The sequence below is a fragment of the Cinclus cinclus genome, chromosome 19, assembly GCF_963662255.1.
Source record: "Cinclus cinclus chromosome 19, bCinCin1.1, whole genome shotgun sequence".
In the NCBI taxonomy this organism is placed as follows: domain Eukaryota; kingdom Metazoa; phylum Chordata; class Aves; order Passeriformes; family Cinclidae; genus Cinclus; species Cinclus cinclus.
This window is the reverse complement of record NC_085064.1, coordinates 1,000,058-1,021,082: the sequence shown is the minus strand read 5'-3', so window position 1 is coordinate 1,021,082 and position 21,025 is coordinate 1,000,058. Positions and strand designations below refer to the sequence as shown.

Genomic DNA, 21,025 nt, shown 5'->3' with positions numbered 1-21,025 from the left:
GAGGGAGGAGCGGGCCGGGGGCGGAACGGACCGGGGGCGGAACGGAACCGGAGGGAGGAGCGGGACCGGGGGAGGAGCCGGGCCGGGACAGGCGCCGCTTCCGCCCCGCGCGGCGCTTCCGGGTCGGCGGTGTTCGGAGAAGCGGCGGCGGCGGCCGCGGGACCGGCGAGGCCCGGCCAGGAATGGGCGGTGAGGAGCGAAGGGACGGAGGAGCGGGAGAGCAGAGGGCGGCCGGGCCGGGGAGCGGCGGTGACAGGCCGTCGGTGCCTCGGGACAGAGCAGCGTCCGCGGGCCGGGCCGGGCCGGGCCGGGCCGGGCCGGGCCTCCCTCGCGTGTGTGTGGGGGCCGGGCTGAGTGGACCCGCCCGCTCCCCGGGCCCGCCGCCGTTTGGGACTTTAACGGCTTCTGCTCCGCGAGACCCGATTTTTTAACGTGTTGTAACAGATGTGATGTTAGAAGGTTTTCTATTACCTTTAAATGATTCATGCCGGTGGGGGATTTTTTAGTGTGGAACCCATTTCTGTTTGATTTTCAGGTACTGCCAGGCCTTGAATGGCCTTTAATGGCAGTAGAAATGCAGTAAACCAGTGGATGAGGCTCAGAATTAAGTCTCAGCATTTGGAAGCTTTAGACAAGTGTGTCAGCGTATTGAACGTTGGAGGTCGTGGCTTTCCAAAGGACCTGGATATTTCAGGGCTGTAGAGCAGTAAAATGTTTGCCAAATTGAAGAAGAAGATCGCAGAGGAGGCAGCGGTTGCTCCCAGGCCCGGAGGAGCCGCCCGCATCCCCAGGTCTGTCAGTAAGGAATCGATCACGTCGGTGGGAGCAGACTCTGGAGACGACTTTGTGAGTTACACCTTGCTTTGAAATCTGATTTCTCTGACAGTATTTTTATTGCAGTTTTGCAGACAACTGTTTTAAGTCTAGTGTGCGATTTGAATATGTGCTGTGGTATCTTTGTAAGTGTATCTCTTAATGGATAAATATATCATTAGCTTGAGTGAACTTAAATATTGAATGTTTCAATATAAAATATTGCTAGATAGGCATAAAATGTTGAATAAAGCTGCAATTATGCGTAAGATACGTGTTAGTAAAATTAATTACTGAAGCACAGGATCCTGGAATGGTTTGGGTTGGAGGTGACCTTTAAGCTCGTCCACCCCCTCCATGGACAGGGACACCTTCCACTAGACCAGGCTGCTGCAAGTCCTGCTCCACCTGGCCTGGAGCACTTCCAGGGACAGGACAGCCACAGCTTCTCTGTCATTAGAAAAGCCAGCTAGATGCTGGCTGGTTTTCATTTTGCCTTTTGGCTTCCTGGTACTCCTCCTACCCAAGTCATTGTCTCTGCTGAAGACGTGTGCAGTATTGTTGCACTAAAACTGTTGTAGTTCCTTGCTTTCATTAGAAAACATTGTTTAAACAAGTGGTGAAATTGCAGGAGCGTATGGGTTAAGTGAAACCCTGGAATGCTCTGGCACCTCTGCCCTGGATGGCTGGCTGTCACATTTTTGAAAGCCTGGATTAAGGCAGTGTCACCCCACTGGAGCCAGCAGGACCCACTGCAGAGCCAGCAGCAAGTCTCTGTTTGCTGTGTGCAGAGTGAGGAAGTTATTTACACAGTTGAGCTTTAAATAATTTTTTTTTTGAAGCTCAGCTCAAATTTCAGTTCTGTTAAGCAGGAAGTTGGAGTTCCTAATGTTTAGATACATTTTTTAGTGGAAATAGGTTTTTTTTTCCTCTACCACTTAGGAAATTCTCATGTAGAAATTTTGTCTACCATCTTGCAAGTTTGTAGAACAGAAAACAAGTAATGGCAGTGACTAAAGTTTAGAGTGGTTTTCAGAAAACCTCCAAGAATTAGTCGTTCTATCAGTATTCATTTAGCTGCTCTTGCTATTGATTTTTATGGAGCAAAAAACACCAGAGGACTTGTAAGTCAGTTATGCAGTGGATTTTGTGTGACAGATTGCTGCATCAGGGCTTCAGTGAGTTTATCCCACCTGAAAAGTATTACTGCTTCTTTTCTAATTACTTTGATTTTTGTGACTCTCTCCTTGACCTTTCCCGGTGCCTGTGCTGTAGAGCCTGATTTCCTCCCCCTCAGTCATTCCATTTCCTCATCTCCTCAGTGACAGTTTGGACAAACAGTTCCCAGCCCCAGCTCCTTCCCAAGTGTTCTGTTCTGGGGAACAGGCAGCCAGCACTATTAAGCCCTTACTGGTTTTCTCCTTCAGCATTTTATACACATTCTGCTGTGCTAGTACAATTTTCCCCTCTATGTGGAAAACAAGTGCTATTCCTAGGCAGGAGAGTGGTTATTATCCCAGACTTAATGTGTGGCAGAATCACTTTTTCTAAATTTTTTAAGTTACAGAATGTTGCTTTTCTTCCAAGGCTTCTGATGGAAGCAGCTCCAGAGAGGATCTTTCATCCCAGTTGTTCAGAAGAAATGAACAAATAAGAAAACTGGAGGTGAAACTGTCTGGTATGTGCCCTGATACATACAAAACTTGTTACTTTAGGAAAAGTTTTCCTTTGAATCTGCGTGGTTTAATTTATTAAAAATACGTGGGGTTAGGGTATTTTGAAAATTGATTTGTAGCAGCCCTGTTGATTGACAACAAGGGAGCATCCAGTATCATTAATTTTTTATGAAGGCAACTGGATCTTTGCTGATTTCAACAATACATGTATGTGATTCCTTGGGACAACTGGGATAGCTTTCTGTCCCATGTTTCAAACAGCATCTGACTGGAACAACGAGCAAATGGATGCAATGGCCATGAATTAACCCTTCCTTGCACCCTCCAGTGCCAGACACCTTTTCTGAACAGAGTTAAATATATCACTGTTCTGGATGAAGTAAAAAGGGAACGACAGTTGTTCATTCTCTGGTTCTGCTTTTGTCTGTGTGACTGACACCCCTGGGACAGGCCCTTCTGTTTGTGCCAACCCTGTGGACAGTACAGAACTATTTGCTTGTGTTCATTGTTGTGGTCACCCAAGTTTTCCCCAGCAGGAATGATTTTCTGATTGAGAAAATCATTGTCATTTTCCACTCATCCTTTTTTCTTTTTTTTTTCCTTCTTTTTAATTTTTTTTCTTTTTGTGTTACCCTAAATATGTCCTTTCCCAATGTCTGTCCATTTGTGGTCTGTTCTTCTCCCTCCTCACACAAGATTATGCTGATCAGATCCGGAATCTGCAGAAGATGAAAGAGAAGCTTGAAAATGCATTAGAAAAGCATCAGGATTGTATGTATTTTTCTTTTTTTCCTTTTTGTTCAGTTAAGTTGAAAATTGCTGTGGTTGGAAGGAAAAAGGTTTGGTGTACAGGTGTGCTAATGATTTCCTTTCAAACTGTGCACCTCTCTACTGTGAACAATTAGAACATGAGTTGTTACTTTATTTACAGCATAAAAAGCAGTAGCAGTGTGTTGAACAAAGTTGCTATTATACTCCTTCTGCCAAATTTGGGGCTAGCATGCAGGAGAGACCTTTTGGAAACCTGCAGCTTTGTTGTAATCCAGCAAGGAGCAGTATTCCTGTCTGCTGTTAGCTTTGGCTCTTGGCCATTCGTGGGGGAATGAGTAGCACAGCGCTAGTGCTACAGTCAAGATGGGGCTAATTGCTTGCAGAAGCAGCTCTTTAAAGTTATAAATAACTTACAGAAAAGTGAGAAGCAATTTTAAAAGAGGAGTTTTTGATATAGCTGGTGGTTCTCTGTTGGTAGCCTCCATGAGGAAGTTTCAGGAGCAGAATGAAGCTCATCAGGCCAGTCGAGCCAAGATGGCTGAAGGAATGGCTTTGGCCTTGGGAAAAAAGGACAAGGTAAGAGAGCTTGAACAGGACTTTTGACTCTCATGACTCCGATGTTTTAAGCAGATGTTGCTATTAATTAAGATAATAGTTCAGCACTGTGTGTGAGTGTGCTGTGTCACACTGTGTGTGAGCTCAGGGAAGGAGGGAGCGCTGAGCTCGGTGCCAGGAATGGTGCAGGACTTGTCACTGCTCAGACTGTTCCAACTGGTTTTAACAAGAGCCCACAAAAACTCCTAATGGAAGTTTAAGGTTGTGCTTGGATAAGATTCATTGGCAGCAGGCCTGTTGTCACATTTATTTTAATTGCATAAAACTTATGTATTTGGGTAGCATAAATGATTCCTCAGCTTTTATCTGTTCAAGCACTGGCTGTTACTGTACTGCTGCTGATTATTTTTTTTAATCATTACCAAAGCTTAGTATCTGCTAACAATATAAATTTTTTTTTCCTTTTTTTTTAAACCATAATTGCTGTCCTTGAAAGTCTACAAATGGATTTTGATATCTTCTTTCTCTTTCTTTCTTGTTCAGGAGTGGATGGAAATACTTGCTCAAGTTGAAAAGGTAATTAATCTTGGATGTTTTTCTCAGGGGGTGTAGTGTGTGTGTGTATTTGCAAACACCATCCTGCACACTTCCAGCTCTATCAGAACTCTACTCTTTTCAGCCCTTTGTATTATTCGGTCTTTGTTCATTGGGAGAGGCAAATAATTTTCTTTTTTTGTTACCAGCCCAAATGGTTGGGGAGGTCCTTCTGGTTTTATTTTTCAACAGGGAAGTAGAGAACAATGGGTTGTGATGGGAAAGTTGTCCTCCTGCAAGGTGGAACATTGTCCATTTCTAAGAGTTTTATGGTCATTGGTGGGCATTGTAATGAATTCAGATTTCTTTTTTATGTTTTTTTGAAGTTTGGTAATTTGCACTGTGACATGAATCTGAAAGGATTTCTAGTACTATGTGGAGCACTATCAGGAGCTGTATGGCTGCAAGACAAGATTTCTTTCCCAGAGAGTTTACCTAAACTCCCCTTAACTTGACATGAGCATGCACATATCCTTTGATTTCCTTTGGTTCCGTTCATTTATCAGGAAAAAAAAATGCTTCAAACACAGTTACAAGAGATGAGGGAGCAGAGTTTGAACCTCTTCCAAAAACGAGATGAAATCGATGAACTGGAGGGCTTTCAGCAGCAAGAAATTGCCAAAGTTAAACACATGGTAAGAATATTTGAAACTTTGGATTACCTAAAAGTTCTTCTAGGATATTAAGTCAGTGGTAGCCCAACATTCATTTTTTCAGCGTTTATGCTTGTACACAGATTTGGTTAGTGTCAAAATCCTATCAGCAGGTACTGGACACAATATTACATAGTTTATCATCTCACTTAATTCAGCCCACAAATTAATGAAACAGGCAAGTTTCAATGAAAAGGTTTATCAGTGCTACTAGTCATCTGCAATGCCAAAGACAATCTTCTAATATTCAGCTTTTGAAAAAGGAAGAATGTCTGAGCAGAGCAGAGCAGGAGCTCGAGGCGCGTGCTCAGGAACTGACCCGGGCCAAGGCGGAGCTGCGGGAGGCGAGGAGCGAGTCCTCGGGCCTGAGGAAGGATCTCCAGGACTTGCAGCAGCAGCTCCTGGAGCTGGAGGCTCGCAGGTATGGAGCTGAGGATTTCAGAGGAGCAGTGGATGTGTTTCCCCTGTATTTTTACTTCCTGCTCAGTTCTGTCTCTTTGGAAGAGTTTATTGATGTAGTGAGTTGATTGAATTTTTGCCTCTGCTGTGGCTATGGGGATGTAAATGCCAAGCCAATGATAGTAATACTTTTTTTGGTAAATTATTTCCTTTTTTCATAGTATGAATGCTTAACTGTCACTTTTTTTTTTTTGGAAAATGTATAATCAAGCAGTGATTGATGATGGTGGCTGGATTTAGGACAATGATGCTTAGTCCGTTTTCATAAGCAGCAGAATTATCTGCTAAAGATTATTTTTGTGGAACAGTATGTCACTTGTTTTTATTCTCTTTCTATGAAGAGATGAACTAATGACAGCTGAGACAAATGCAGAAAATAAGATCACTGCTCTGGAGTTAAGAGAACAGGAGCTACAAACTGTCATTCAGCAGCTTTCTGTAGACTTGCAAAATGTAAGTTTGAGCCAAGTGAGATTTGATTCAAAGAGCTCCATGTCTGCAGAAGTTAGATTAGATATAGTTATGTGGTATTGGAAATTAAGTTTCAAAGTAAGTAATTTCTCAAAATGTTTAGGCTCGAGTGGCTGGTTCTGGCTGTGAGAAGAGACTGGAAATGTTACAAGTGGAGCATGAGTCTCTGAAGGTGGAATATGAGCAACAGAAGCAAAAGGTGAGGTGCTTTCAGGTGCATGTGCTGTTGCAGGTGTAAAGGTGCACATTTGGGTAATGTACACCTTTGTATACACTTTTATTTGGTGTCCAGAAAGTGTTGCAGGATCATATTTTCTTTTCAGTAGCACTTCCCTTTCTACTGGCATTTCCAAAACTCAAACCACAACAGATTAGGTGAAAGTTTCATTGCAAAAAAGATTCTGTGATTTCTCATTCTTGCAGATGACTTTTGAATTTGCTGAGAGAGATAAACTTACTGAACAGCTGCAGGAAAAGGTGTCTTCCCTGGAAAAAAAGCTAGAAAGAAATCTTTCAGGAGATGAACATGTGCAGGAGCTGCTCAAAGAGGTAATTACACAATTAAAAGCTGCTTAGAAGTACAGCATTAGTCAGTTGGTTTTTTTTTTTTTTTTTGATTTTTAGATCATAGATTACTTCTCATCCATGGAAGGAAAGCTGCTGATGTCATACAGCCACATTTGTCCTGTCAGTGTGTTTTGGCACACTGTCCGTGCTGGGCAGAACACATGGGTGGCTACACTGAGCCTGTTTGTGTAGGTCCTGCACAGATGTCTGTGTTGGTCTTTCTGCATTGTCTGTTTGGGCACAGCATCTGACTGCTTAGAAGGAAGAGAGCAGCTTTTTGCATCCCCACAGGAGGTGGAACAATTTGGGATATTTTCTGATTTATTCTTACAAGAACAGTGAATGCTTTTCCTTGTTCTTTGGCAAGGCTGTGGGGCAGGGAGGGGAACTGTTTGCACATAGGTGTGCAAACAGAATGTGGTATGCTGAAAACCCCAGCCTCAGAAGTGCTAAACAACAAAAAAACCAACAAAAACCCAGAAACTTAGCTGTGGTTAATCCCCTTTCTCTCTCACTGCTTCTTGATCTCTTTCTCAAGCACTGATGCTCCTGCTCAGAATCAGCCTGGAGCAATGTTTCCCCAGCTGGGTCTTGGGGAGGCAAGGGGGTGTTTGCTCTCTCCTGGTCAGGGTGCCTACAGTCACATCACCTCGGTGTTGCTGTGACAAAAGGACTTGGCTTAGTAAGCTCAAGGCAGTGTAAAGTCCATCTAGAGATATTAAAGCATTCTGCCCCCCCCCCCTTGTTTTTTACCTTATTAATGAAATAAAAAGGAAAATTTAAATTATCCCCCAAACTTATGTCTTTGTCCATCCTTCCTCGTGTTCTTCACCTCAATGTAATCTTCAGAAAGCTGCTCTTGAGCAGAGACTGGAGGAGAGCAGGCAGCAGGTACTGACAGACAGGACACGGCACAGTGAGGTTGTGAACCAGTTGGAAACACAGGTGAGTAGTTTTTAATTTTACCACAGATTCCCACTCTTTTCATCCTCTATACCCTATTTCTCCTCCCCTCACTGCACTCCCAGCCCAAGGTGAGACTGCACATTTAGTCACATTTAGTCTTGAAAGGAGAATAATTGATCAGTGTCTCTGGGCATCTCCTCACTTCATGGGTGGAGGAGGACCTAGAGGTGAAGGTAGAGATTTTTTGCAGCTCCTCCCTGTACTAAGAAATAAGTAACTCAAGTGCAAGCATTGCTGGGGCAGTGCTGTGGTGAAGAATTTCTAAAACCAGCATGTGTCAAATAGGCAGCCTCTTTGATCTCTGTGGTTTCAGGGATTGACCATTTACCTTCCCCTCCTTGGCCACTCTGTATTATAAAGACTTTTTTTAGTAACATAGATGCCAGTGGATAAGGAATTTAATTCATGGTGTAATTTTAGAATAAAGAACTGGAAGAGAAACTACAGATTGCAACAGAAACATTGCAAAAGAGCAGAGAAGCAGCTGCTGACCAGGATCTGAAGATCCAGAAGCTGGTGAGTGTCCTGCATGTTTCACTGACCAGTAACCAGCATCCCCAAAGACAATCCCTTCTCTGTTTTGTTATTCAAGTGTTTGTTTTCATGCTGTTGGTCTCCTGAGCTCCAGTCTGTGAGTACATGACACTGCTGCCAAATGAATAATGTTCTTTAGTTTGAGAGTCTCTCGTGGAATGGTGTCTGATCCTGTCAGAATGATATCAAAATACCATTTTATTAATGTGGTTTTCTTTACTTCTCTTAAGCAAACTGATCTAGAGGACGAAAGAAGTCAACTGCAGCAACAGATTTTAAGTGAGAAACATCAGTATGATCAGAAAGTGACTGGGCTGGAGTCTCAGATTGCTGCTCTTGAGAAAGCTTGGGAATTGGAAAAAACAACAACTCAGCACAGGATTGTAAGTACAGAAACTCTCTGGTGGATTGTGAGAGTCTTCACAACGTGATTTTAACACAGCTTGTCAAGCTTGCTTGTTGTCTGAATGTTCTTATTCAGCACTCCTGGCATTATAATAGAAGATTCCTACTTTTAGGAACTAAATATGAGCAAAGCATTAGATATGTTTAATTCTTTAAACAAAACATTAGAATAATTGTACTGCTTATTTAAACACTTTATTTTACAGAGCCAACTGGAAAAGGAAAATGAAAACCTCAAAGGAAGCAAAGAAGGGTATGAGAGTTCTTTAAAACAGCAAGAGTCTGAACTGAGCAGGTTAAAGGTGAGTGCTGAGCTGGGTACTGACATTGGCTTGGGACAGAGATGAGGCTGGGGAACAGTAAACATCACAGTGGGTTACATTCAGTGCTTCGAGACCTGTTACCTGTTCTGGGTGCAGGTACTTGGAGCTGTAAATCATCTCTGGTACTCAGTAGAAATGTATTTGAGAAGCATGACAAAGGGCTGATCCTTTTCTGAACCAGAATGCTTGGGTCTGCCTAAATCAGGCAGAAATAACACATTCCCATATTGTCAGGGATGTGAAGAGCTCGGAAATGCTGTTAGCAGTGGTGAATACAGAATGGTTCAACACCAGATTCCACTCACAGTGTGCAAACCAAAATGTTAAAAACTTAAATTAGTTGAGTATTTACATTTTATCTAGTTTTGACTGTAATTTTAGATGGTTGGAATTTTTTCCATAACTCCTCCTGGATGCACAATTGGAATAAAGATCTGTTGTAGCAAGGAGCTACTTCTTTGTAATAGAGACTTCAAGCTGAAAGATCTTGTAAGCATTTGGTTTGTCTGGGTTCTTACATCAGTTCTGTGTTGCTCTTGCATCTGCAGAGAACAGCAGTCAGTAAAACAAGCTTAACTCATTTGGAAATTGTGTGTTGGAACACTGATAAATGTGATAAATAAGTCCTAATAGATTTGGGGTTAAAGATGAGAGGCAGACTTGATTTAGTTGTCTCACATAACCTCTCAATTACTTGTGGTTTGCAGAATGAGATAAGCAGCAGAGAAACTGTCAGTGTGGAAATTGCCAAAGCATTGGAAGAAACACGGAAGCAGAGAGAGGAATTACAGCAGCAGGTTGGCTAATAATGACTGTTTCAAAATGTATTTGAGATATCCCAACCTTTGAAAGGGCAGACTAGGTTTGGATTTATTTATCCTAAATAAATATTCAAGACCATTGGTCAGAATCATATCCACAGCATATGAGACAGCAGTGGCTGCCTCAATAAACCTGAGACTGTTTCAGAGCCCTGTAATATGTGAGGTGTTGCTGTCTCAGTGCACCAGCCAAGGGGAGCCTCTGACACCTGGAAGCTTCTTTTAAAGAAACCTGTTTGTTCTGGTGAGTTCCATTCAGTGCCTGTGTACATCTGGTTCCTCCAGAGCATAGCAGTTGTAAAATTGTACATTTCCTCATAGGGAGGAGCTTGTATCCAGTACCAAATGTCAGTTCTAGGTAGTCTTGTTTGGTTCTTCCTGTACAAAAAATAGTGAATAATGTGAGCTTGTGTTTGCTTAAAGTAGGAACTGTCAACTGAGAAAGTTTGACTGGAGTTAGTCCCACTTTTTGGTTTCTTTATTCTTCTGGGATTGCTGTAGATCTGTGCTTGCTGGGACATCTCCTGTTTTTCTCAGGGGCTTTTGCAGCTGCCACATGCTGGCTGTGACAATCTGATAGTGGCACAGAAGCCAGGTGGGGTTTAGCTCTTCCAGTGTTAACTTCAGGGCTTGTTACTGGGGGCAGCATTGTGGAGGTAGTGCCTGCTGTGCCTCTGAGGGATGTTGGATCTTTCAACACCCTCTTCCTGTTTTATGTCTTTAATGACTTCTGTTCATTGTTTTTCTTCTTTGAAGGTTTCACATTTGAATGCCTTAATAAAAGAGAAAGACCAGCTGATTGATGAAAAATGTGATCTGCTGCTAAAACAGAAGGAAGAACTGAACCAACTCAGTCAAGGTTAGTCCAAATGAGTCTACTGTATCCCAGACAACTTTAAGTACAGTCTCTAGTTCTGGCCTTATCTGGTAGATTGTAATTTTTCTAGATTTCTCTTCCATATTTAGTCTCCTGGAATTTTCAAGATGGTTTAATTTTCACTAACAATTAGAGAGTCTCTCTTCTGTCTTTCTGTCTCTCCCCTGGCTTTCTGTCATATGAGAGACCAAATGGATTACACACTCCCATCTGATGTGCACAACTGTTACTAAGCAGGTCTCTCCTTTCCCAGACCATGAAGCTGCCTTGCTGCAGGTGCATCAGTTACAGTTGGACATGGAAGCAAATCAGAGCCAAGCAGTGGAGAAAGAGGAAACAGCAAGAAAAGAAATTGATGATCTGAAGCTGCAGGTACAGGAGTGCCTGTTGGCTAGAGAGCATGAGAAAAATGTGAGCGCAGTTGCAAATCCATTTTGTCAGACTTTCTGGGAAAAGAGGGAGGTGTGCAGGAGCCCCCCTGTTTGGACAGCCAAAACCAAGTCTGGCTTTTTCCCTGGGGAGTGCTCTTGGGCTGCAAATGTCGTGATAATCTCTCCACTTCACTGTTTGTTTTTATAGGTTTTAGAACTGGAGGAGTCGACAAGGGCCTTGAACAATGAGCATTTCCCTTCTCCAGAAAACTCTGTGGTGGAACAGAATGGAGAAGTGGCAGCTGCAGATGTCATTCAACTTCAGAAGGATAACAGAGAGCTGGAACAGCAAATTGCTGAGAAAAACAAGGTGAACAGAAACAGCTTGTAGTCTTTCCCCTTTTAATTAGGAAGCCAAGTAATTGGTGCTGCCTGTGCTGCAGCTTTAAAAGGACAGGCCTGTCCAATTTGAATCCAGTACTCTGTGAGTAAATGGTTTTCTCTGGATTGCACAAGTATCTGCCAGCCATGAATAAAAACTGCAGCAAGAGCTGCATGAATCCTGATCTATTTTGGCAGGAAGATGCACCAAATGATACTATTTACAGCTTTCCTGCAGAGCTCTTTAGTGTGAATTCAGTTCAGTTCCACGGTGCTGACACATGAAAGCCCAAGTGTCCTGTCACATGCCTGCTGCTGTGTGCAGCTGGCAAGCCAAGGCTTTCAGGTTGCTTCTTCACAGCTGTCAGTGTTGGTTAATTATTATTTTATTCAGTACTCGTTTATCATGGGTTTCTCCAGATACCTGGGGGTCCTGACAAGGAATACTGTGTTAAACTCTCTTTTGCTGTGCTTACAGATGATAAAGCAGCTTCAGCAAAGAATGACAGAACTCAAGAAAACTCTCCAGAAAGAGCTGGTAAGGGTTTTGTGTTTTCAGTCTCTTCAGATGGCACTTGCTGGCAGGTACTTGCACTATCATTCCAAAAACTTGACTGGTAACTCCCCTTTCATCCCTCTGCCATGGTTTATCTCTCCAAGAAAACAGATCCATTTAAAAAAAATAACAGAGGTTTTAAAATTGTTATTTTTGCTCTGATGTGGGCTTTCTTCAGAATAATTTCAACGTCTGAAAGGCTCAGAGCAGGTTAGTGATAGGAGAAAATGACCAAGGGATAGTTTCCACCACAGAGCCAGTTCCATGCTGGTTTGGGTAATGCACACAGAACAGTGACATCAACCAGCTCCTGTCCTGGAGTGTAGGGAGGGTTGGAGACACTTGTCTGCTGTGACCCTATGAAGGATGAGGAGCTGTTGCTGCCCAGTTTGTACCCACCTGTGGGTACAACCCCCTGTAGATATCCTGAACCCAGACCCTTCCCAGTGTCAAGCTAACAGCATCTGCAATGTACTTCTCTTTTTCTTCTGTGTTTTTTTTTTTTTTTTTTTTTTGTAGAAAATAAGGCCTGACAGTGAGGTACCTGAGCTACGTGCAAATTCTGAAGTGCCTAATGCTTCTGTGACTGTCACCAACAACTCTGACTTGAACGACTCGAGGGAGATAAACTTTGAGTACCTTAAACATGTTGTACTAAAGTTCATGTCCTGCAGGGAATCTGAGGTAAAGGTGCCACTTACCTTCTCTTTCTACATTTGTCTTTCTCTAGAAATTGCCACCTGTCACCTCCTAAAGACACTTTATGCCAATTCCATAATTTTACAACTAAAGTGTACAGCAGGAGTAATAAAATAGCTGACAGCAATGTATTTGGAAGTACAGACTACATGAAAGGGAAATGTGAGTTTTTAGAGGTAGTTACATCTGGGTGTTAGAGATTTGCATCTGCAAGAGATTCCCACTGCACTGCTCTGAAGAGCATATGGAGTATGAAATTAGAATGGCTGTACATTTAAGAAAGAGGAAAAAAACAAGAAAATCACGGAATCACTTGCTATTGGTCTATAAGAGGTAATTCCTTGTGCATTTGGAGCTCTTTCCTGTTCTCCACATGTTGTGTTAAAGTTAAAAAGTCATGCCAACAAAACCCACTTAATTGCAAGTCAGTGGATAAGGTAAAAAAATAACTGTATGATTTCATGGTAGTCATGCTGGTTTAAAACACTTTTCAAAGCAGGGGCCAGACTGCTTCTCTACTCTGAATAACCAGCCTCCCACTTGTCTTCTTTCTCCAAAACAACTGTTAAAGAACAGAAAGCCAGGAAACACAGAAGATACAGGCCATCCTAGTCCACTGCAACTGGCAATAATGGGAGGCTGCTGGTCTGCTGAAGTCTGTGACAGACCTACAGACCTTTGTGCTGCACCATAGTCCTGAGTGTAGAGCCTCAGAGTATCATAAGCAACACAACTCTGTGGTTTCTTTCAGGCATTCCATCTCATCAAAGCTGTGTCTGTGTTACTGAATTTTTCACAAGAGGAAGAAAACATGCTCAAAGAAACTCTGGAATACAAGGTAAGGGTTCTGTGCCATATGTAGTCTAATGGGATTCCCAGGAGACAGTGACAATTCCTAGATGCTGAGAGATTAGGAAAAGTGTCTTTTTTCCAAATGTTAGCTACAATAATAGATGTAATTTATTATTAAAATGTTGATCACATGCATGAATGCCAGGAATTGTCCATTTCAGTGAGGGAAATAGCAGCTTTCTGGTGCTCAGAGGAGTTAGAGCACAGCTTTGCCCAGTGCAATTGATCTGTAGGGAGAAGCTGGAACCTTCTTGCCCAAACAGAGTCAGTGCTTAACAGCAGGAGCCTTATTCTGGCTTTGTCCTTTTGACATTGGGTTCAGACACCAAGATCTGTGTCTCCTTTCCATGGGCTAAGATGAGATCTGCATGGCCCTGGCTGTGTGGTGGTTAGGGAATGTTCAACAGCAAGTGCTGCCTCAGCTCCAAGTCCTGCATCATCCCTGCCCACCCAGGGAGCTGGGATGTTCAGTCTGCAGATGAAGAGGTTTCCTCACCATCTGGTTCAGGGAGCACTGTAATGCCACATTGACTAAAGGCACTGTGTTTAAATGACTGTACAGTTCTACTTTGAAATTATTTGAAAGTAATATATGTAAGTATAATCCTCAGTCATTTTCACCTGTGGGAAGTGGGTGCTGTTCCTTCCAGATTTGATTGTGTGAAGCTGCCTCCACTTCTCCAGTCTGGAGTCTGCAGCGTTCTGAGGTATAAATAGGTCTTTCCATCAAATGATAAGAACATGACTGTGTACCATATTCTTTCTTTTTCACATCCTAAGAGTGCAAACCCTGTGTGAAGTGTGTTGTGCTGTTGTGTCCTAGATGTCCTGGTTTGGGTCAAAGCCGTCTCCCAAAGGTAGCATCCGGCCGTCCATCTCGAGCCCAAGGACTCTGTGGCCTTAAGGGAACCTGAAGGTGGCAGGCAGTATCCAGGCACTTCTTTCTGTGAAAAGAATACTGAACACACTGCTCCAGGTGTGTCTTAATCACTGTCATTGCAGTATTTTGTACAAGAACTTCTGGCTCTGTTTACAAAACTAATACTGTGCAAGGAGACGTTTCACTACAGACTGGAGCAGTTCTGGGCTGGAGTCAGGGACCACCTCAGTGTCTGTGACAGGAGCAGCTCCTTGTGCTCGTCACTCCTGGGTTCCTGGCACCAGAGGGTTCTGAGGACCTTGCTGACAGCAGGGCTGTCAGTTCAGGCTTTTGGGATGGTGATTCCAGCTGCTGTTCAGGGTGCTGGAGTCCATTGACTCTGGGCACAGAAAAGCTGCTTGGCTGTGAGAAGCCAGCAGTGAAAAATGTGTTGGCAGAACAGTGTTGAGAGTGGGATGGTTTGCAAAGCCTTTCACAGGACAGGAGCAGGAGCTTTAACCAAAAAAGAACTCTGCCTTGCCTTCTAATACTGACATAACTAATGGTTGGCATTTTTTCATATCACTGTGTAATTTAAGGTGCATTTATCCTGGTCTGCAGTCCTCAAGGCTGCATGTTGATTATTTAATTTGAGAGCACAACTTTAGAGTTGTCTGATTTTACTTTTCTTAAAGAAAAATAATATTTAAAATGGTCTTAATTATAGTACCTAATCCTCAGTAGCCTTTAAAACTAATCCATTAGCCTGTTCCATAGGTTGTTAGCAGTGGGAAAAGGGGTAGGAAACATTTTAAATTTTTAAAGCTGAGTTCCAGGTATTGTAAATCCACACTGAAAAATACCTTTTATTAAAAAAAAAAAAAAAAGTCTAGTGACAAAGGGTGAAGAATGATGGTACCAAACACTTTTTATTCACATTTTTTTTCTTCCAAGTCTGCTAGCAACACATCCTTATAACCAGGATCTGCCTCTTTGGTTGTGGTTTTCTGTACTTCAAATACTGATGCTTAAAAACTGTTATGAATCTGTTAACTATGTCCTGACTATTATGGTAAAAGAAAAACTGCTCATGAGGAGTTTGAGGGCAAAATTCAACTCTTAGTGAACAAGTCGAGGTTCCAGCAGTTTGTTTTCCTGATACAATAAGGAAAGGGGACCAAGGTGGCACTTCCTCCCTGGAAGCACAATTTCGCCCAGTTATTAACCCCACTGCAAAATCTGGGTCCAAATGGGAAGCAGCATTAAGTCTGATTTCTGAAAACTGAGACCTATTTCCAAAAATCTTCACGTGTATGGAGTTCAGTAAACACGCTGCAGTTCTGGGAATTCTCTTACAAGGAACTTCATACTTCTGTTAAATATATTCAGGATAATTCAAGCTTTCTCCAGTGGAGATCCAGAGGGTCTAGACTCTGCTGTTCTCCCAGACAGCCCCACCCCAGACACTGGGTAGTCCCTGGAGCTGGTACTGGGCACAGGTGATGTTCCTCAGCTTAGAACCAGATTCCATTTGTCTGAAGTTAAGAGAACTAACCGAATGTTTTGGTACACTAAATCTTGTCCAAACAGTCTTTAGTAACCAGATTCATGGCACTTCCAGACAGGACAGAGCATGGAAGGGTTCAGCCCTGCTCTACTGTGAAAATAGACAATCAAAAAGTACATTTATTTCAACTGTTTCTGTACTGAGATATGGCAGGGTGGAATAACCCTGTTGGTTCTTGGAAGATTTTATTCTCTGAGATATTTTCCTTTCTGATGTCCCTTTGCCCTGCTCTGTTTCTGTGGGACCAGGGGTCAGGACTCCCTCACTCCCACTCCTCCCTGCTGAATGCCTATTGGGTTTATGCTGATCCTGGCTTCAAAGGTTACTGCTGAACAGTAAGGAAAGCAGGACAGGCAGCCTGGAATGGAATGACAAAGTAAAATCTTAGGTTATATATTCACTAACAATTTCAGTTTTGGATCCCAAAACTCATACAGGATCAATTTACCATAAACTAGTTCTTAAGTGTTGAGTTTTTGTTAGGTATCAGAGCAAGACTGGTGTGTATACATGTATTAAAAAGCTAATGCACTTTCCCTCGTCTCAGAACAGTGGTTATACATAATCCTTTCTATCACCATTGGATTAATTTCCTTCTATGCTGTAAATATGGATTGTATGATGAAACAACTATGAAATTTGTGGTGCAATACATTTTGGATCAAACACCTAATCTTGATTTCTTTCTTTTTATAGTTCTGCTTATTTCCCCTGGGTTGCTATAGCTATTTAAAATTGACTTGTAAAGCATGACCCAAACCCCACCTTTGCCCAGGGTGAGGGAGGGTGTGCCACCAAGGCCACTCACAGGAAGGGAGTTGTGCCACAGTGAGGTGGCACTGCTGCTTCCAAAATCACCTCCCACCAGGAACAGCTGCTGCTGCACTTTGAGCAGCTGATGGGAGCCAGGGCTGGGTGGAGCTGGGGCTCCCCAAGCAGCTGCTCCTTGCTGCCAAAGGGCAGGGAGCCAGCCCTGCCTGGGCCAGAGGGACATGGGGATAGCCATGGATCCAGGAGTTGTGTTCTGCCTTGGCAAAGCACATGTCTGTTTGGTGCAGAGGGCACACTAATACATAAATCACAAGTTCTGAACTATCTTCTCAACTTTCTAGTGTGGACAAGAATACAAAAATCAAACCCAGGGTTCTTATGTGTTCTATTCACTGCATCTTAGAAGTCTTGACTGGAACAGCTGAGCTTGGTCTCACTCCCTACATCCAGGTCAGTGTTGGATTTGAGGACAAATTCTCTAAGTAGCTGGAGTTAGGAGCAGTCCTACAAAGGTGGACACTGGGTTGGACTGGGTTATTGCAGGCCTGCTTTGGAGTAAGTGTCAGACTTAAAATTTAGCTGAAAATGAATTTAACTCGTGTGATCCAAGAACTTTATTGATGCAGCAGGCACTTCACTTTACATTAACCCAAGCCCAGAGTCCAACATTCCTTCACCACACGTTCAAAGTCGCCGTTCTTACAGCCCTTCTCCCACCCTCAGCTGCAGCATCTCGGCCTGGACACAGCTATCTTGGGACTAAGCAGGACACACAGGAGCTTTTATCACCACACCTGGCTAAAGCAGCATCTGAAATACCTGTTCACTTACAGTAATAAGAGGCAGGAGTGTGCCTTCTCTCTGCCTTGATAGACATGATAGAAGGGAGCAGGAGAATGTCTTGGCTCCTATATGTGATAGTCAGAATATGCAGGAATACCTTTACTCTTCCCACACCTTTAAGGTTAAAAGCATTCCAAGAGGAGGTTACTGTAGGATTTCAGTAGATTGCAATCTCTAATAAAGATGGACCAGTGTAATTTCAGCTCATTCCTTCTTCTGAATCCAAACCTGACCGTCACCTCTGTCCAAGTTAACAGTCTTTACACAGTCTTTCTTGCTGTGAGAACTCTTACTATGGAGCCCAGGCCTCCTACTGCCAGTGCCTGTGGGAAAGGAGAGAGGTTACAGAGTCACCAAGTCCCACACAGAACAAACACTGAAGAGTTTAGCCACAGAAGGGACTATGGCTCTTCACCAAAACTAGAAACTGCCATTCTCCGCAATCTAACCATCTTTTGGATCTCGAGGGCTCCAGTTCTGCATGCAGCAGACTGTCACACCTCCCATATCCCTGAGGAGGAGGAAGGGCTCACTTCAGTTTCATTTGTGTCCCTCAATGTGAACAGTGTTTCCTTCCGAAGTCTAGAAGATGGAGGTGACTGTGAAAAAATAAGTATTTAAGCTGACTGCTGAAAATGGGGCATTTGCTTTGCAGCCACAGTCCAAGAGAGCACAGGCACATGAGAGCACTGTGAGACACAGCAGTGGGGAACACGACTGGATGAATGCGAACACCCACCTGGAGCAGGACTTGCAGGTGCTTCAGGCAGGTTCCTGAGCTACCAGACCTGCCACAGGCCTTTTCCAGAGGACAGACTGGTACTACCACTGAGCTGACTCTGCTCTGAGCAAGCCACACATCCTACCAGTACTGCTGCAAAGCAGAACACCGGGCTTTAAACCCTGCCCAGCCTACTCAGCCCTGCCTTGTTCCTTTCACAACACAGGATGAAATGCCTTTCATGTCCCTACATGCTCTGAGTACCAGTCAGGGTGGTGGTGGTGTGTCACCTCCCATGCTGGGAGCACCACCCACGCTTACCTGAAAGCACCTCAGTGAAAACAACAGGAGAAAAAGAAAAGAAAAAACAAACAAGCAGAAACATATTCGTTGCTGTCCTGAGAAATTCCCTCCTCCCTTGTCAAGGCTTGGTGACAGCAGCCAATAGCTGGAGTGACGCTACATCAGGAAAAAGCTCTGCACCCTGGGAAAATGACACCAGCATTCACAGCAGCTGCCCTGCACAGAGAGCTGCAGCATTCCCAGGGATCAGTTTTCCTAGGAGCACTGACAGCCAGGGCTTCAGCTAAAACCCCTGCAGTGGGGGAAGATTTCCTTTGGATTCCTGCCCAGGGCAGTGGCACTCGGCAGCTGCTTCAGGGATGTGCCTCAACCTAGAACGTGCCTCATCCCATCACAGACAGGGAAGGAGGTTCCACAGTCAGCTGCTGAACACATCCCACATGCCCTGTTTCACAACTGACATTCCACAGAAACACAAGAGGCCCTTGCTGGTCCCCAGTGGAATCTTTGGAGACCTCAAAAATCCCCTCTGGTTTGGGGCAAACCAAACCAGATTGCTAAACCCTGTGACTCAGCTGATGCAAACTGCCAGACCTGAGGCAGCCTGAGCCCCCTCAGCTTGGCCAGAGAGGAGGCTGCAGCTGCCCTGTCCCCCTGCTCACATCTCCACTCCCACCCCTTCTCCTGCACGTGCTGGGTGCCAAAGGCAGCATGAGACTTTCTCCAGCAGGGAGAACTCCCTGCCATAAGTTTCCTCTCCCCATGGCAGAGGGTAAGGTTTGAAATACAAGCAAAGGCTTTGTGAATGCAGGCTCAGAGAGACCAAAGATGAAAGGAAACACTGAGCTCCTCAGAGATGAAGCCCTGCCATCACCTGCTTCTCTTCAGGGGCTCTCCTGAAACCACTGACCAGGACCCTGCGAGCGTGACTGAGCCAAGCTCCAAACACGTACCTTTTCATGCCACTGAAGTAATATTGCACTGCTGTTTTCTGTTGGCTTTTCAAATCCTTTATAAATGTACTTCATTAACAAATCAACACCGTTTCTGTCTAACGAATTCACCGCTTGTTCTATTTCACTGCTTTTAAAAGATGTGAGGACTTTAAGCATCGTTCCCTGGGCCTGCTCCTGGGAAGACAAGGCAAAGAGAGAAATGTGAGAACGAGAACAGTTGTGAACAATCCCAAGACTCGTGTTTGGCAAGAGACGGCCACGCTCCAGGCTGGGCTATTTCTGTAAGCGAGGTGAGCGGTTTTGGGCTTAAAGGAGGAAGGGTTAAACACACGGGGATCACCCATGCCAGCACAAGCTCATTAACCGCAGCGGTGCCGCTCAGATCTGTGCGGTGCCACTGTCACTTGGAGCGCCCCAGCACCGCCCTGCCCGCCCCCGGCCCGGTACCTTCATGGCCTGGCTCCTGCTGCTGCCCGGGGAGCTGCGGATGGCGGTGTGGAAGGCCCGGAGCGCCTCGCCTGTGCGGCGGCGGGTCAAGGACTCAAACCGCGACCTGGGCTGCGCGTGGAACCGCACCGCGCTCACGGGCGGCTGCGGGAGAGCCCGGCTGCGGCCCCGAGCGGCCGAGCGCGGCCGGTCCCCGGGACTCCCTCGCTCCCCGGGACTCCCCCGCTCTCCGGCTCAAAGGATATTGCCTGAGCAGCGCTTCCACCTCGGGGCTGGCATCGGGCTCGGCCGCCGCCGCCTCCTCGGGCTCCTCCACGAAGCGGTTCTCGTCGTACTGATCGATGTCGAGGCGGCGGAAGCGGGACGAGAGCGTGCTCCGCGCCATCCCCGCCGCCCCGGCCCCGCGCCAGCCGGAAACGGCGCCGGCCCCGGCGAAACCGGAACCGGAAACAGCGCGGCAGCCCCGCCCCGCCCCGCGCGGGGGCTCACACACAGACACGGATACAGACAGACACACAGAAACAGATACAGACACACACACACACAGACAGACAGAAACAGATACAGACACACACACACAGACACGGATACAGACAGACACACAGACACACAGAAACAGATACAGACACACACACACAGACAGACAGAAACAGATACAGACACACAGACACGGATACAGACAGACACACAGACACACAGAAACAGATACAGACACACACACACAGACACGGATACAGACAGACACACAGACAGACACACAGAAACAGATACAGACACACACACACAGACATGGATACAGACAGACACACAGACACACAGAAACAGATACAGACACACACACACACAGACAGACAGAAAGAGATACAGACACACACACACAGACACGGATACAGACACAGATACAGACACACAGACACACAGAAACAGATACAGACACACACACACACACACACACACAGACAGAAAGAGATACAGACACACACACACAGACACGGATACAGACACAGATACAGACACACAGACAGAAACAGATACAGACACACAGACACACAGACACGGATACAGACAGACACACAGACAGACAGACAGAAACAGATACAGACACACAGACACACAGACACGGATACAGACAGACACACAGACAGACAGACAGAAACAGATACAGACACACAGACACACAGACACACACACAGACAGAAACAGACACAGACACA

General features: G+C 44.8%; 2 protein-coding genes across 7 annotated transcripts; one reads left to right on the top strand and one right to left on the bottom strand.

Moving 5' to 3' along the window:
• Positions 1–117: 117 nt before the first annotated feature.
• On the top strand, positions 118–19,623 carry GOLGA1 (golgin A1). 5 transcript variants are annotated; one of them, XM_062505794.1, is made up of 23 exons: positions 118–189; positions 536–846; positions 2,401–2,491; positions 3,186–3,260; positions 3,739–3,836; positions 4,359–4,391; positions 4,916–5,044; positions 5,314–5,483; positions 5,863–5,974; positions 6,096–6,191; positions 6,416–6,541; positions 7,409–7,504; positions 7,946–8,041; positions 8,290–8,442; positions 8,671–8,766; positions 9,495–9,584; positions 10,365–10,467; positions 10,739–10,896; positions 11,065–11,226; positions 11,716–11,775; positions 12,313–12,477; positions 13,244–13,330; positions 19,502–19,623. In XM_062505794.1, exons 2-23 carry the CDS (start codon positions 712–714, stop codon positions 19,505–19,507), a joined length of 2,337 nt encoding a protein of 778 aa, XP_062361778.1. In that variant the 5' UTR covers positions 118–189; positions 536–711; the 3' UTR covers positions 19,508–19,623. The 5 variants fall into 5 exon arrangements, with proteins under 5 accessions (XP_062361778.1, XP_062361775.1, XP_062361776.1 ...); XM_062505791.1 differs by lacking the exon at positions 19,502–19,623 and adding an exon at positions 18,040–19,372 and having other exon boundaries at positions 5,326–5,483; XM_062505792.1 differs by lacking the exon at positions 19,502–19,623 and adding an exon at positions 18,040–19,372 and having other exon boundaries at positions 10,739–10,857.
• ARPC5L (actin related protein 2/3 complex subunit 5 like) lies at positions 17,094–20,196 on the bottom strand. 2 transcript variants are annotated; one of them, XM_062505798.1, is made up of 4 exons: positions 20,057–20,196; positions 19,812–19,893; positions 19,362–19,538; positions 17,094–17,707 (listed from the first exon to the last, which is right to left on the bottom strand). In XM_062505798.1, the coding sequence occupies exons 1-4, from the start codon at positions 20,194–20,196 to the stop codon at positions 17,645–17,647; spliced, it is 462 nt and encodes a 153-aa protein (XP_062361782.1). In that variant the 3' UTR covers positions 17,094–17,644. The 2 variants fall into 2 exon arrangements, with proteins under 2 accessions (XP_062361782.1, XP_062361783.1); XM_062505799.1 differs by having other exon boundaries at positions 19,812–19,884.
• Positions 20,197–21,025: the final 829 nt, after the last annotated feature.